This window comes from Bubalus kerabau, chromosome 8, assembly GCF_029407905.1.
Source record: "Bubalus kerabau isolate K-KA32 ecotype Philippines breed swamp buffalo chromosome 8, PCC_UOA_SB_1v2, whole genome shotgun sequence".
Lineage (NCBI taxonomy): Eukaryota > Metazoa > Chordata > Mammalia > Artiodactyla > Bovidae > Bubalus > Bubalus kerabau.
In genome coordinates, this window is record NC_073631.1 from 33,519,084 (window position 1) to 33,533,726 (window position 14,643).

The 14,643-nt window shown below is 39.0% G+C and overlaps 1 protein-coding gene across 11 annotated transcripts in view; it reads left to right on the plus strand.

Annotated features, from left to right (window-relative positions):
- Positions 1-14,643, plus strand: part of DNAH11 (dynein axonemal heavy chain 11) — a 367,742-nt gene that overhangs the window by 311,349 nt on the left and 41,750 nt on the right. For all 11 annotated transcript variants that reach the window (XR_008717731.1, XR_008717733.1, XM_055589961.1 and 8 more), the window contains 4 exons: positions 1,415-1,619; positions 2,687-2,851; positions 6,079-6,219; positions 13,052-13,222. Coding sequence is in view for 9 of the 11 variants with exons in the window: in XM_055589961.1 (XP_055445936.1) it covers positions 1,415-1,619; positions 2,687-2,851; positions 6,079-6,219; positions 13,052-13,222 (682 nt within the window). In the remaining 2 variants the exon portion in view is untranslated. The remainder of the gene's footprint in view (positions 1-1,414; positions 1,620-2,686; positions 2,852-6,078; positions 6,220-13,051; positions 13,223-14,643) is intronic.

The window sequence follows — 14,643 nt, forward strand, 5'->3', positions numbered from 1 at the left end:
GCTGAGGTAGAGAAGAATCAGGCTCTGCCCTCATGGGGTGACTGCATTCCTTCAGAGCTTTGCTTGCAATTACAGAAACCACCTCCATCAGGGTGAAGCAAAACAGAGACTATGACAAGGCTGCAGGGTGCCATGGCAACTGAGGGGAAGATGCAGCCTTCAAGAAAGGAGACCTAGAAGCCCATGAAACCCAGAACACGCTCCTTTGTGTTACTCTTTCATCTGAACATTGGTTTAATTATTCTTCCCTGGGAAACCAGGACAGTCTTTCTCTGCTGCTTGATTCACCAGCAGGACAGAGGGACGTCAGCACGAGCTTAGAGGCTCCAGTTCCAACTCTCCCTTCTCTGCCCCAGTCCTGAATCCCAGGAGTTTACTCTGGTTGAAACAGCTCAGATGAAGTACCTACTCCTGGGCCCTGTGGCCAGAGGAACAGGGACACAAAACAGAAGCATGCTTGCTGTCAGCCCACCCCGTGTGAGATGGAGCTGGGAAGAATGCTGTCCATGCATCCCATGCAACAGGCTTCTTAAATTTTACTTCTGAGCCAGACCCCAAAGTATGAAGATTGAGTAAAGTGCCAGGGGAATTTTTATTTATTTCTTTATTGGAAAATATTTTTGCTACCATTACTCATAGTCACATGATGGGCCTTAGAAAAAAGAATCACTTCTGCATTATTTAAAGTGACTTAAACTAAGCGTGTATAAGGACAAGAATATGTGCATTTTTCATATGTATGAATTTTAAGTGTGTATGTATATACACATATATACACACACACACACACGTGTATATATATGAAAGTGAAAGTGTTAGTCCCTCAGTCGTGTCCGACTCTTGTAACCCCACAGACTGTAGTCCACCAGAATCCTCTGTCCATGGACTTCTCCAGGCAAGAATACTGGAGTAGGTTTCCATTGCCTTGTCCAGGGGATCTTCCCAACCCAGGGATCAAACCCAGGTCTCCTGTATTGCAGGCAAGCTCTTTACCATCTCAGCCACCAGGGAAGCTAAAACTTAAAGGCTGGGCTCATCAGGGATACTTACAAACACATGTATAAGAGCATACATACTCGTTTTATCCTTAAAGAATATTAATCTTTAAGGTTAATCATAGATAGCATAATAATAGAAGCTTGCATTTGTTGTTATAGGTTCTTTATATGATTTATTGTGTTTAATTGTAGCAGTGACACTATGAAATGAGTACAACTATTATCACCATTTTACATGTAGGCAGACTTAATCATATAGAGGTTTAGTGGACAATTCTTACTCCTCTTATACTCTAGGGAAATGTAGACTAGACAAAAAATCATGACTCACCAAAAGAACACTGGAATGGAATGACACCTTGTTATTAGTCATGGTTCATGGGAGTCTCCTGATGTCTGTGTTATGCCCCCTTTAGGTATATCAAGATTGGAGATAAAGAATGTGAATTTAACCACAACTTTCGTCTTATCCTTCACACAAAACTGGTAAATCCTCACTATAAGCCAGAACTGCAGGCTCAGACAACCCTCCTCAATTTCACGGTCACAGAAGATGGTCTGGAAGCCCAGCTGCTGGCAGAGGTTGTCAATATTGAAAGGCCAGACTTGGAGAAACTTAAGGTAAAAATTATGAAATTATCCCTCAGCGCTTATTCAGTACCTTCTTTGCACAAACGACAGTGCCAGACACAGGAGTGTAAGATGGGATGCCTGCTTCCAGGATCTTGCAATCTAATTAAGAAAAATGAGAATATATGTGAACAGTTAAGTAGCAACTCAAGATACTTCTGATTAAGGAAGTAGTCAGGATTGTGCCGCAGTAGATGGACTCATTGTGGGTCTTGTTTGGTGCATGTGACTCTGGCAAGCACAGAGTTGGAATCATGGAAGCAGGGCTGGAGAAACAGATACATGCCCTAGAAGGTTGGAAAGAACAGAGGGTAGAGAGGGATCTGCCCTGGGCTTCCTCTCCTAAGAGAACCCCAAACACTGGGCCCTCAGAAGTTTTTAACTCTCAAGTTCTGCCCCCAGGAATTAGCCAATTACTACTTACATGTTCCTGAGAAGCTGTGACTGTATTCACCCATCTCTGTACTTTTCAGCATGGCAATTGCCCTGTGACCTCAGTTCTCTGACAGATGTAAGAAGGGCTGTGATGTTTAGCTTTTATCCTGTTATGAGGATGGAAATAATGCCTTTTCTCTTTAGATGTAAAACAGAAACCAGAAGTTTCTTCCTCTGGGTTCATAATGTTCCATGATTATGATGTACGGTCATGCTCTGGAACCTGGAGTGCAACCAGCTCTTACCATGCCTTCTGAATTTAAAGTTTAAATGCATTGCAAACAAATAATACAAACAAGCAAGAAAATACAAATATTTAAAATTCTGTACTTTAGCAGGTGGTGGAGGAGGCAGAGATGTTTGGCATACAAAAGTGCATTATATTTCTATGAGATGCCAAAATTTCAGGTGCAATTATCCCTTGATTATCTCCATCTAGATTAAAAAATAATTTATACCTGACTTTAATTGGGAAAATTTCTGGGCATATTTAACTATGTGTATTGCTTTTAAAGAATTTTTAAAGATTATGATTACTACAATTGTAATGCTAAATGTTTTGTTTTATATGAAATGATATGAATTTATTCACTGTCTCTCACCTTTTGCTTGGTTTGCATTAGCTGGTTCTGACAAAGCACCAAAATGACTTTAAGATAGAGCTGAAGTACCTGGAGGACGACCTCCTTCTGCGTCTCTCTGCGGCAGAAGGGAGCTTTCTAGACGACACCAAACTGGTAGAGAGACTGGAGAGGGCAAAAGCCACTGCAGCCGAGATAGAGTGCAAGGTAGGAAAAGGCAGGCGCTGCCTGGAGGGTTGTTTTTAACTTTTTATCATGGAGTATAGTTGATTAACAGTGTTGTGTTTGTTGAGGTGTTCAACAAAGAGATTCAGTTATACACATACCTGTATCTCTTCTTTTCCCAATTAGTTTTTTTTTTTTTTTAACAGTATATTGGGCAGCGTTCCCTGTGCTGTACAGTAGGTCCTTGTTGACTATCCATTTTAAATACAGCAGTGCGTATCTGTGTATCGCAGGCTCCCTAACTATCCCCCCTGACCTCCCCTCCCCCACCAACCATAAGTTCCTTCTCTAAGTCTGTGAGTCTGTTTCTGTTTTGTAAATAAGTTCATTTTTATCATTGGTTTTAAGATTCCACATATAAGCAATATCGTAGGATTTTTCTCCCTCTGACTTCACTCAGTATGACAACCTCTAGGTCCATCCATGTTGCTGCAAATGTCATTATTTCATTCTTTTTTTAATGGCTGAGTAATAGTCCATCATATATATATGTACCACATCTTCTTTATCCATTCTTCTATCGAACAATTAGGTGCTTCCACGTCTTGGCTATTGTAAATAGTGCTTCAGTGCTCCTTGGACTTCTGGAGGGCTTATTCTGTTTGAATGAAGTGCTTGGGCAGAAGCGTAGTCCCACTTGGCCATTTATCTAAAAGGACTGACTGTGGAATTCAGGCCTTTTCATAAACTGCCCTTAAAAAGTGAACTCTGGATTTCTGAATAGAGATAGAGATGCTTGAAGCTGTGCTACTCCTAACTCAACAGAGATTCAGTCGTGCACAGTAGACTCTGTCAGGCTGTTATTTTTTCCTGAGTGACTAAAGTTGAAGGAAATTGGGCCCTGCTGGCTTACGTAGTCTAAAATATTAAAAGGCTTAGCCTTCAGCTTCAGCAAACTGACACCCTGCAGTCTCACCACAGGCTTCCTGGTCTCTCATACATTTTACAGAAATACTTAGAGCTTAAGTTTTGTTTACAGGCCTTCAGTGCTAGGAAACTGAGCAAAGGATGGTCTCCCAATGCACTCAGATGCATTATTTCCCCAGCAAAGTAACGTTTCCTAAAAGCTAGGAAAAAATATTCACTTAGTAGACATCCTGCTGAACGTCCAACACGTGTCTTAATATGCCTTGTGAATGCATGCTGGACTTTCACACATGGCCACGAGTCTTTAAAACGCTGAAGTTTCGAAATGAGAGGGACCCTTATTTGCTTTCTGGAGTATCCTCATTACTAAGTAATCTATTAATTACCTAGCTAACACTGTGTTACCACACATCCAATATATTTGTCTTAGTTTAAGCAAGGAAATGGAATGCCAAATTACTCTTTCCTTTTAAGTAAGTGAATTCTAGGTAGCTCCTAAAATGGTAAAGATTAGGGCAATTAAGTAAATTAGGTCTTAGCTTTGAAGTTAACTTCTAATTGTCCCTTAAAATATCTCTGCTATCTTCCTAACATTTTTCCATGTAGGAGCTTCCTTCTTTGCTCTACATTAAAAAAAAATTTTTTTAATATTTCTATTGGGGTATAATTGATTTACAGTGTTGTATTAGTTTCAGGCATACAGCAAAGTGAATTTGTGATATAAATACATATATCCACTCTTTTTTAGATTCTTTTCCCATATAAGCCATCACAGAATATTGAGTACAGTTCCCTGTACTATGCAGTAGGTCCTTACTAGGTTTCTGTTTTATCGATAGTTCAGTTCAGTTCAGTCGTTCAGTCGTGTCCGACTCTTTGCGACCCCATGAATCGCAGCACGCCAGGCCTCCCTGTCCATCACCAACTCCCAGAGTTCACTCAGACTCACGTCCATCGAGTCAGTGATGCCATCCAGCCATCTCATCCTCTGTCGTCCCTTCTCCTCCTGCCCCCAATCCCTCCCAGCATCAGTCTTTTCCAATGAGTCAACTCTTCGCATGAGGTGGCCAAAGTACTGGAGTTTCAGCTTTAGCATCAGTCCTTCCAAAGAACACCCAGAACTGATCTCCTTCAGGATGGACTGGTTGGATCTCCTTGCAGTCCAAGGGACTCTCAAGAGTCTTCTTCAACACCACAGTTCAAAAGCATCAATTCTTTGGTGCTCAGCTTTCTTCACAGTCCAACTTTCACATCCATACATGACCACAGGAAAAACCATAGCCTTGACTACATGGACCTTTGTTGGCAAAGTAATGTCTCTGCTTTTGAATATGCTATCTAAGTAGTATGTATATATTAACCCCAATCTCCCAAGTTATCCCTCCCTTCCACTTACCCCTGAGTAACCATTTGAAGTACATACCAATATGTGCCTCCTGCAAGTACACCGTCAAAAAGCTAAATGAATTGTTAGACAGGGCTATTTACAGTTACCCTCTTAGACAAAGGTCTGGGTGTTTCAAACACAATAATTTAAATATTATCCTGTCAGAGGTCCTGCTTTGGGCAGTAATTTACACTACTGGCTTCTGCTGTACATTTTCTTTCTGTCCTTTTATAGACAAGTATGATGAATCAAGTCTGTAAACAAAGGTTGGACAAATATTGTACCTTGTAAAGCTCTGGGACCAACAGCAGTCCTAGATAGAAGAAACTGTCTTGAATAAAAATAAGTATGTTGCCTGATGATGGTCTGTGTATTTAATTACCTCTCTGAATGTACCCAGAGGCTAATATCGTACAAAGATAAACTAAATGGAAATATATGAGCATATGGATGATCTGGTGCAAAGTCAGAATTAGGCAGTCATGAGCGTCTTCCTATAAAGGCTTTTTAGTAAGCTTGGTTATTGGATATTTTATTGACCTTGGCTGCATTTGGATACCTTGTTGACTAATAAAGAGATTGGCATTGAATTGACCCAGCAGATTTTTAAGAGCTATCCCTTGGAGGTGATACAGCTGGGTTATTAACCCCTGAAAGAGAGAGGGGAGGCAGGAAGGTGACATTACTCAGAATAAATTCTGTAGAACCAGAAACAATCAAGTTTGTTTAATCTGTAACCATAACACAGCTGGAGTTACATCCATTTTCATTTAAAAGTCAGTTTATAAAAAGATTATTTTAAAATATGAATGTTACGCTTTTGGAAAAGGCCAAGCGTAGAGATGCCATGCATGTTGTCTACGTCAGTACCACTGGCTTCTCATTTCAGATATGCCCCTTCCGTCACTAGAGACCGTGAAGAGTAAGTTACTTATGTTGTCTGCTCCCACCATAGGTGATTGAAGCTAAAGAAAATGAAAGAAAGATCAACGAGGCCCGAGAATGTTACAGACCAGTGGCAGCAAGAGCATCTCTTCTATATTTTGTGATTAATGACCTCAGAAAAATCAACCCCATCTATCAGTTCTCTTTGAAGGTAATGATGAATATGCTAAGAACAATTTAAACTTTAGAAGTTCAACTTGTTTCTGAAAGTTTAGAATTTTTTTTAAGCAATCTAGTGTGTCCAGTAAGGAGTCTCAAGGATCTAGCTAGCAAAATAAAAACAAGGTGAAAGAAATCTGCACTTTCTCAGTAACTTTCATTTCTAATTTTCAATAAGGCTTTGAAATAATTAACTTCTGTGACTCAAAGCACACTGTTTACATTCTTCAATAGGATCTTAAGGAGCTTAATATATATATTATGTGTATATATATACACATAAAGGGAATTCTCCTGGAGGCTCCTGTACTTTTTTTGTGAAAGTGTACATATTATAAAAAAAAATTTCCCATTTTTATTTTGGTACAGAGGGAAAAAAAGTGGTAATAACTATTGATTAAGCCAGTGTTTCATGCAAGGCACTTTCTTTCTTTGGCTCATTCTTATGCCTAAAACATCTCAATAAAATATGTTATTTTATCCTTATTTAAAAAAACTAATATGTTCAGATTTTTAATTGGCAAAGAATTCACATTTCATAATCATAAGAGTCAGGATTTGAGCCCATGACTGATTCTGAACCCAGTGGTCTGAACCCAAAGATTCATTCCATCTTTCAGTTTTTAAACAAATAGCTATTGTGATCAGTCATAATGCCAGATGTTGTGCTGGTTGCTGAGTGTACAGTTTGGAAAACACAGATAAGAATGGAGATATGTAGATTGGTGTGTGTATAAAAGTGACAAGTACAAGAGAGAACAGTAGAGATGGAGAGGCTGTTTTACTGAGGGCTCAGGGAATACCTCTCAGAGGTTATATAGTGTTTGGAGAATATAACAAACATATGAGACAGGAAGGAGTTTTCGAGATTTCAGGTGAATGAATCTAAGTGGTTGGGGTGTAATGAATGAGGGAGAAGATGGTGAGACATGAGTCCTAAGAGCTGGGAGTATCTGGATCACATGAGGTCTCTACTGGGGACTTTGGATTATAGTCTGTGGACAGAGAGAGGCCACTGAAAGGCTGTAGGCAGATGACTCATGTGATGGCAAAAGACTCAAACAGAAGTGTGTAGACTTAGGATTTGAAGCTACATCAGTCAGCTCTTGAAGATGGATTGGATACTGGCAATAATAAAGAGAAAGGCTCAAGAATAACTAGCAGATGTCTAGTAAGATGGAACAAGTAAAGAAATTCTGAGAAGCACAGGGGGCTTGTGCCAGGGTCCAGCCCCGGTGGATCCAAGGAATTTGAAGGGGAGACGGCTTCGGCGATCAGGATGCGATAGAATTAAAGATATAAAGAGTGGTTAAATAGAGATAGCTCAGCGAAGAAATTCAGTGAAGAAAAGAGGCTGAATAACTTGGTTTACGTGGAAAGCCAATAAAACTCCAAGACAAGGAGTTTGCATCACCTACGTAGGCCGCAGGCGTCCTCCTGTTCTCCCGAAGGAGAGGAGACACTAAGGCCTCCCCGCTCAGATCTTAGAAGCCCAGGCAAAATTAGTAGGCTTGACGAGCCTCCATGCTCCAGATGGGAATTCAGTCAGAAGGTGAGAGAAGAACGACATGGGGAGACCAAGCTTCGGTGAACAAGGCCCACACTTTATTTTACAAAGTAGTTTTTATACCTTAAGTTGTGCATAGAGGATAATGGGGGAAAGGGTAGAGTCACGCAAGGTCAGCAGTCCTTGATCCTTATCGAAGCCAGGCTTTCTTCCTGCAAACTTATCATATGCAAAAGTTTAGGTGATTTACATCATCTTCTGGCCAGGAGGCCTATTAACATTTTATGACCCTTTCTTCAGAAAACTTATTTTTCTCTAAAGGTGATTATTCTAAAGTCAGGCGCCACCCTCCGAAAACATTAGATAAAGTTGCATTCCTATCGGGCAAAGGTGTGGTGGGCTATAACAAGACAAGAATTAACTCAAGGGTCCAAGGTTACAAACATTAAAGCTACTACTTACATTCCTATACACCAACTATATTAATCAATACACTCCTAGGGACACAGTAGGTAAGGGATATGGAAACTTAGCAGCAAACATTGGCCCAATAAATGAAAACCCTTCACCAATATAATTTCTAATCAATCCACTATACTATACTAATAATCTTCTAACTGCTCAAAGGAATCTGTATTTAGAAAGTTTAGAACATCTCGTGCCTCTCATGGTTGGGAGGCTGTGAACAATCACATGTGGCCGGAAGAACCTGTTCAGGCAGGCTAGAGAACTTCAAAAGGAGTTTGTGAACTAAAACACTCTTGTCACGCCCAGGAACTTTATTAACTAGAGCTGTAAGTTAACTCTCTTTCAGAGAGAGAGATGGTGATAGGGGACAGCCCCCCATAAAGTCAGAGGTGTAGGTGAGAGCACAAAGTAGTAAAGAAGTCAGACTCTGGTTTTGGGGGTAGACGCTTGAGAATTTCCAGGGGGACTCCTGAGGCTCAATCCCGCCTTTGCGTATGCCGAGCCTCCTTCCTCATGACCTTTGCCACGGGCGGAGTTCCTCACGCTGGCTCCCAGCAGGCTTGGATTCCCTGCAGTGTGAAAGGGGAAAATTAATACAGGCCCAGGCCTACCCAGATATCAAAAATAGACTATGGTATTACAAGGAAAGAAAGCTACAGAGCAGCCCCCATCAGAAACATTGTTGAAAACTACTAAAAAAGAGATTGGCAAATTGCATCCAGCCACATATAAAAAGCATAATCTGTTATGAACAATTGGAATTCATGCCAGGAGTGCAAGTTGGTTAAACATTAAAAATCACACAATGTAATTCTTCATATTAATAAAATAAAAAAGAGAAAAAGCCTATAATTCAGAAGATGCAAAGAACTTGACAAATTAAAACATCTGGTTAAAAAAAAATTCTGAGAAAACTGGGATAAAATGGTCACTTTATCATACTCTGTGCTGAAGGGCATCTGTGAGGATTTTCAGCTAATGTTAATGTTGAAAAATGGTATACTTTCCTCTAAGATCCAAACAAAACAAGAATGTCTTCTCTTAACACTTCTATTCAATATTGCACTAGAGGTTATAGCCAGTGAAACAATACAAAAAAAAAAAAGAAATTTTAAAGAAGAAATGCCATCTTTTTTCCACAGATGACCAACCTTCATGAGAAACTACTAGGATTAAGCAGTGAGTTTTTAGCAAGATCACAGGATATGAAGTCAATATGTAGAATCCATTATATTTCTATATATGAGGAATAAACATTTAGAAAATAAAATTAATAAATACTATTTATGGTAGATTCCAAAATTCTGAAACTCTTAGGGTTAATTTTAACAAAACAGATACAAGATCTGCATACTGAAGGCTATAAAATATTATTGAGAAAATTAAAGAAGGTTCAACTAAATGGAGAAAAAGACCATGTTTATGACTCAGAACAATCAGTATTATTAAGATTTTAATTCTATCTAAATTAATCTATAGATTTAATTCAGTCTCAGTGAAAGTCCCAGAAGGGCTTTTTTTTTTTTCTGGTAGAAATTGGCTAACAGATTCTAAAATTTATGTAGAAATGCCAAGGATTTAAAAACAACTAATTTTGAAAAAGAAAAACAAATTTGGAAGACTTACAGTATATGATTTCAAGACTTACTACACTGATTGGCCTAAATAAAAATACACTGATCAATGAAACAGAATTAAGAGTCCAGAAGCAGACCCATAAATGTATGGTCAACTGATTCTTGGAAGTGAGTGTTAAGACAATTCACTGAGGAGAGAATCATTTTTGCAACAAATGGTGCTGGGACAACTGGATATCCACGTGGAATAAAATGAACCTTAGCTACTACATCACTCTATATAAAATGAGTTAAAAATGAATAAGCTAAGCCGTAAAATTTCCCGGAGAACAATAGAAAGTCTTTGGGCTTTGGTTTAGGCAAAGATTTATCCTTAGAGTATAAGAGAAATAAAAATTTCTTACAGTATAAGAGAAAGAAAAAAGTTAGCCTCATCAAAAGACATTAAGAAAGTGAAAAACTAAGCCATAGATCAGTAAAAGTTATTTCCAATACATAAACTTCACAAAGAACTTATATCAGAATATACAACTCAATAGTTAACTCAAAAAATGGAGGAAAGGCTTGGACTTGTCTACCAAGATATATATTTCCCATAAGCATATTTTTAAGACGCTCAACAATCATCAGAGAAATGCAGAGTAAAAGCAGAATGAGATATGACTGTATACCCAATAGAAAAACTAAAATTATACAAGACTGTCATTAATGTAAGTGTTAGCACTGATGTGGTGCTACGCCTCTCTCACTTTGCCAGTGGGGATGCAAAGTGCTAACACTATTTTGGAAAACAGTTTGGCAGTTTCTCATAAAGTTACAAAATGATCTAAATGTTTACTCTAGGTCTTAACCCAAAGGGAATCAATTCGAAAACAACCTACTAGAAGTGCACATCTAAAATGAATCTGCCATGAGAGAAACAGCTCAGCAGTGGGCAGGGATGGGGTGGATAATGGTGGGAACGGACTGCAGAGAGGCACATGAGAACTTTTTAGGGTGACATGGATAGCAAGGTTCTACATTTTGACTGCAGTGACTGTTACTGAAGTCTATACATTTATCGCTACTCATTGAGCTTTTTATTTCATGGGTGCATTTTATTGTTTATAAATTAAAAATGGATTTTTAAAATGTAAATAGCAAATAAGTACTTTTTTTTAATACCTTCTTACCCATATTTACTGTCAGTTGTTGTAGGGCTTTACTTTCTTTCAAGTATATTAGTCCTTGTCCACCAGTCAAAAAATTTGATATTTTTATGTTATATCTATTTATAGATATATAGATTTGGATTATAGATGTATATAGTTGGCTATGTTTAGCTATATATTTAAATATCTATAGATATATGTAAAAATCTATATAAAAGCCCCATTGCTACCAAGACATATGAGTAAAATCAAATATTGAGTGATTTTTTAAAGAATGAAATAATCAAAGGGGATCACAAAAGTACATGGGTGGAATAACAAAAACAAAAAAATAAAAGGACTTGAAGAGACATTTCTCCAAAGGAGACATGATCAATAAGACATGACCAATGACCAATAAGCATTTGAAAAGATGTTCAGCATCACTAATGTTTAGGAACATGCAAACCAAAATCACAACGAGATACTATTTCATATCTATTAGGATAGCTACAATATTTCAGGGGAAAAAAAGAAACAGAAAATAACAAGTGTTGGCAATGATCTGGAGAAATTGTAACCTTTGTGCACTGTTGGAAGGGTTGTGAAACAGTGCAGTTACTTTGGAAAATGATATGACAGTTTTAAAAATTGCCATGTGATTCAGCAATTCCACTTCTGAACATATACCCAAAAGAATTACAAGATGGTCTCAAAGATACATTTGTACACCCGTGTTCATAGCATTGTTCATAATAGACCCAAATGTCCAGCCCTGGATGAAAGCGGGCTTGAAACTCAACATTTGAAAACTGAGATCATGGCATCCGGTCCCATCACTTCATGGCAGATGGAAGGGAGAAAAGTGGTAACAGTGACAGATTTATTTTCTTGGGCTCCAGAATCACTGCGGACAGAGACTGCAGCCATGAAATTAAAAGATGCTTGCTCTTTGGAAGGAAAGCTATGACAAACCTAGACATCGTATTAAAAAGCAGAGATATCATTTTGCTGACAGAGGTCTGCATAGTCAAAGCTATAGCTTTTCCAGGGATCATGTACAGCCGTGAGAACTGGACCATGAAGAAGGCTGAGTGCTGAAGAATTGATGCTTTTAAATTGTGATTCTTAAGCATCCTTTGGACTGCATGGAGATCAAACCAGTCAATCCTAAAGGAAATCAGTCCTGAATATTTATTGGAAGGACTTGCTGAAGCTGAAGCTCCAATATTTTGGCCACCTGATGTGAAGAGCCAACTCATTGGAAAAGACCCTAATACTGGGAAAGATTGAAGGCAGAAGAAGCGGGCAGCAGAGGATGAGGTGATTGGATAGCATCACTACTCAGTGGACATAAATTTGAGCAAACTCCAGGAGACAGTGGAGAACAGAGGAGCCTGGCATACTGCAGTCCATGGGGCTGCAAAGAGTCAGACAGGACTTAGTGACTGAACAACCACAGCTAATATGCACATACAGTGGAACATTATGTAGCCTTAAAAAGGAAGGAAATTCTGACGTATGCTACAATGTAGATGAACCTTAATGACATTATACTGAGTGAAACAAGCTTGTCACAATAAGACAAATACTATAAAATTCCACCATAGGAAGTACCTAGAGCAGTCAAACTTGTAGAAACAGAATGTAGAATAGTGGTTGTCAAGGAATGGGGAGTTATTGATATAATTAAATGAGTTTTTTAAGTGAGTTGTTGTCTAACACTGTTTCAGTTGTTCAAGAAGAAAACAGTTTGAAAATGGGTTGTACCACAGTGTGAATATACTTAATACTACTTAAAACTAATAAGATGGTAAATTTTACCCTTTGTGTATTTTACCAAAATTAAAAATAAGAATATATATATATATATATTCAATTGCATGGGTAGAAGGACAAAGGACAGTGCAATTCAGTTGGTTAGGAAGAAAACGTGGGTAGATTTTATGAAATAATGTTAAAAATAATAGCAAACTTTCACTGAGGCCTTACCACATGCCAGGAACTGTTCTAGAGCTCATAGAATCCTTGTAAAACCCATCCTGTTCTCTCTCCCCATCCATACACTGTAGCCTCTGGCTTGGGACTAGCTGGACACCTGCCATCAGTTGTCACCCCTTAACAGTGCCTTGAATTCCCCAGGCTTTCAACATGCTGTTCCACAGAGCCATCGAGCAGACTGACAAGGTGGAGGACATGCCGGGGCGCATCTCCGCCCTGACCGAGAGCATCACCCACGCCGTCTTTCTCTACACCAGCCAGGCACTGTTTGAGAAGGACAAACTCACCTTTCTGTCCCAGATGGCTTTCCAGGTGAGGAAATCAGTCACTGAAAAGCAGCCCCAGAACCCGAGTCTCGCATCTCTGTGTATTAGCTACTTCACTGCTGTTCGGAAGCCCTTGGTGGCCTAAAGATAGTTTGAGTTTCCCGGAGGGAACCTGGGCATATGTCAGCCTTGTGAGTCGGTCAGCGTTAGTGGCTTGGGTGGGTTTGCACTTGGGGCAACCACATCGGCCATCACTCTGTGAAACAGGCCCATGAGGTGCTGGCCTCACCTTTCCAGGTCCTATACAGACCTCCCAGGTATTTATCCTCCTGGGGAGTTTCTGGGAGAGAATCTCAAGGTTAACATTCCAAATCTGAGTGGTCCTGGGAGGTTTTCAGAGCCCCGTTAAAAAACAGTCAATGTATGGAAAGAGCTCCAGGTTTCACACTCCAACTTTCAGTAAGACCTCTTTCTCATGTGGATTCTGCAAATGATTTTGTTTAAATACAAGTACCCATGGTGAGGGAAAAAAAAACATCGAGGACCTCATTCCTAGATGAAATAAACATGTGTTCCTTTTATTAGTCTGTTTGCTGTATAACTTTTTTGGTCAATTCAAATCTTGATGAAAGATGTCTTGTTTTGTGTCTTCCTAGGTACTTTGCTCAAAGAAGGCATTTTTAAATACCTGCTGTTAATAGTGATAAACTATCACTTCTCTTTCAATAGTTTTGATGTTAATAGAGTCCTTTGGGTTAAAAAAGAATATATGGGTGGAATCATTTTATAATATATGTGATAAACAGGAGTAATGCATTACAAAATGGAATTTTTCTTTTTAACTTTCTCCCAGTTTTATCAAGATAGAATAGACACATACATTGTATTAGGCCAGCATGTTCAACATAATGATCTTACTTATGTATATATTGTGAAATGATTACAGTATAAGTTCAGTCAACAGCTTTCACCTCATATCGTTACATTTTTTTCTCATGATGAGAACTTTAAGATTTACTCTCTTTTATTGTTGTTTAGTCCCTAAGTCATGTCTAACTCTTTTGCAACCCCATGGACTATAACCCGCCAGGCTCCTCTGTCCATGGGATTTTCCGGGAAAGAATACTTGAGTGGGTTGCCATTTCCTTCTCCAGGGGATCTTCCTGACCCAGGGATGGAACCTGTGTCTCCTGCGTTGGCAGCGAGTTCTTTAGCACTGAGCCACCAGGGAAGCCTTACTCCTTAGCAACTTCCTAATACCCATAGAGTATTGGTAACTATGATCACCATGCTGTACATCACATCCCCAGTACTTGTTTATAACTAAAAGTTTATACCTTTTCATACCTTCATCCATTTTTCCACCCCCACCACCTGCCTCTGACAACCACCAACTTGTTCTCTGTATCTGTGAGTTCTGTTTTTTTGGATTCCACATGAAAGTGAGATTATACAGTGTTTCTCTTT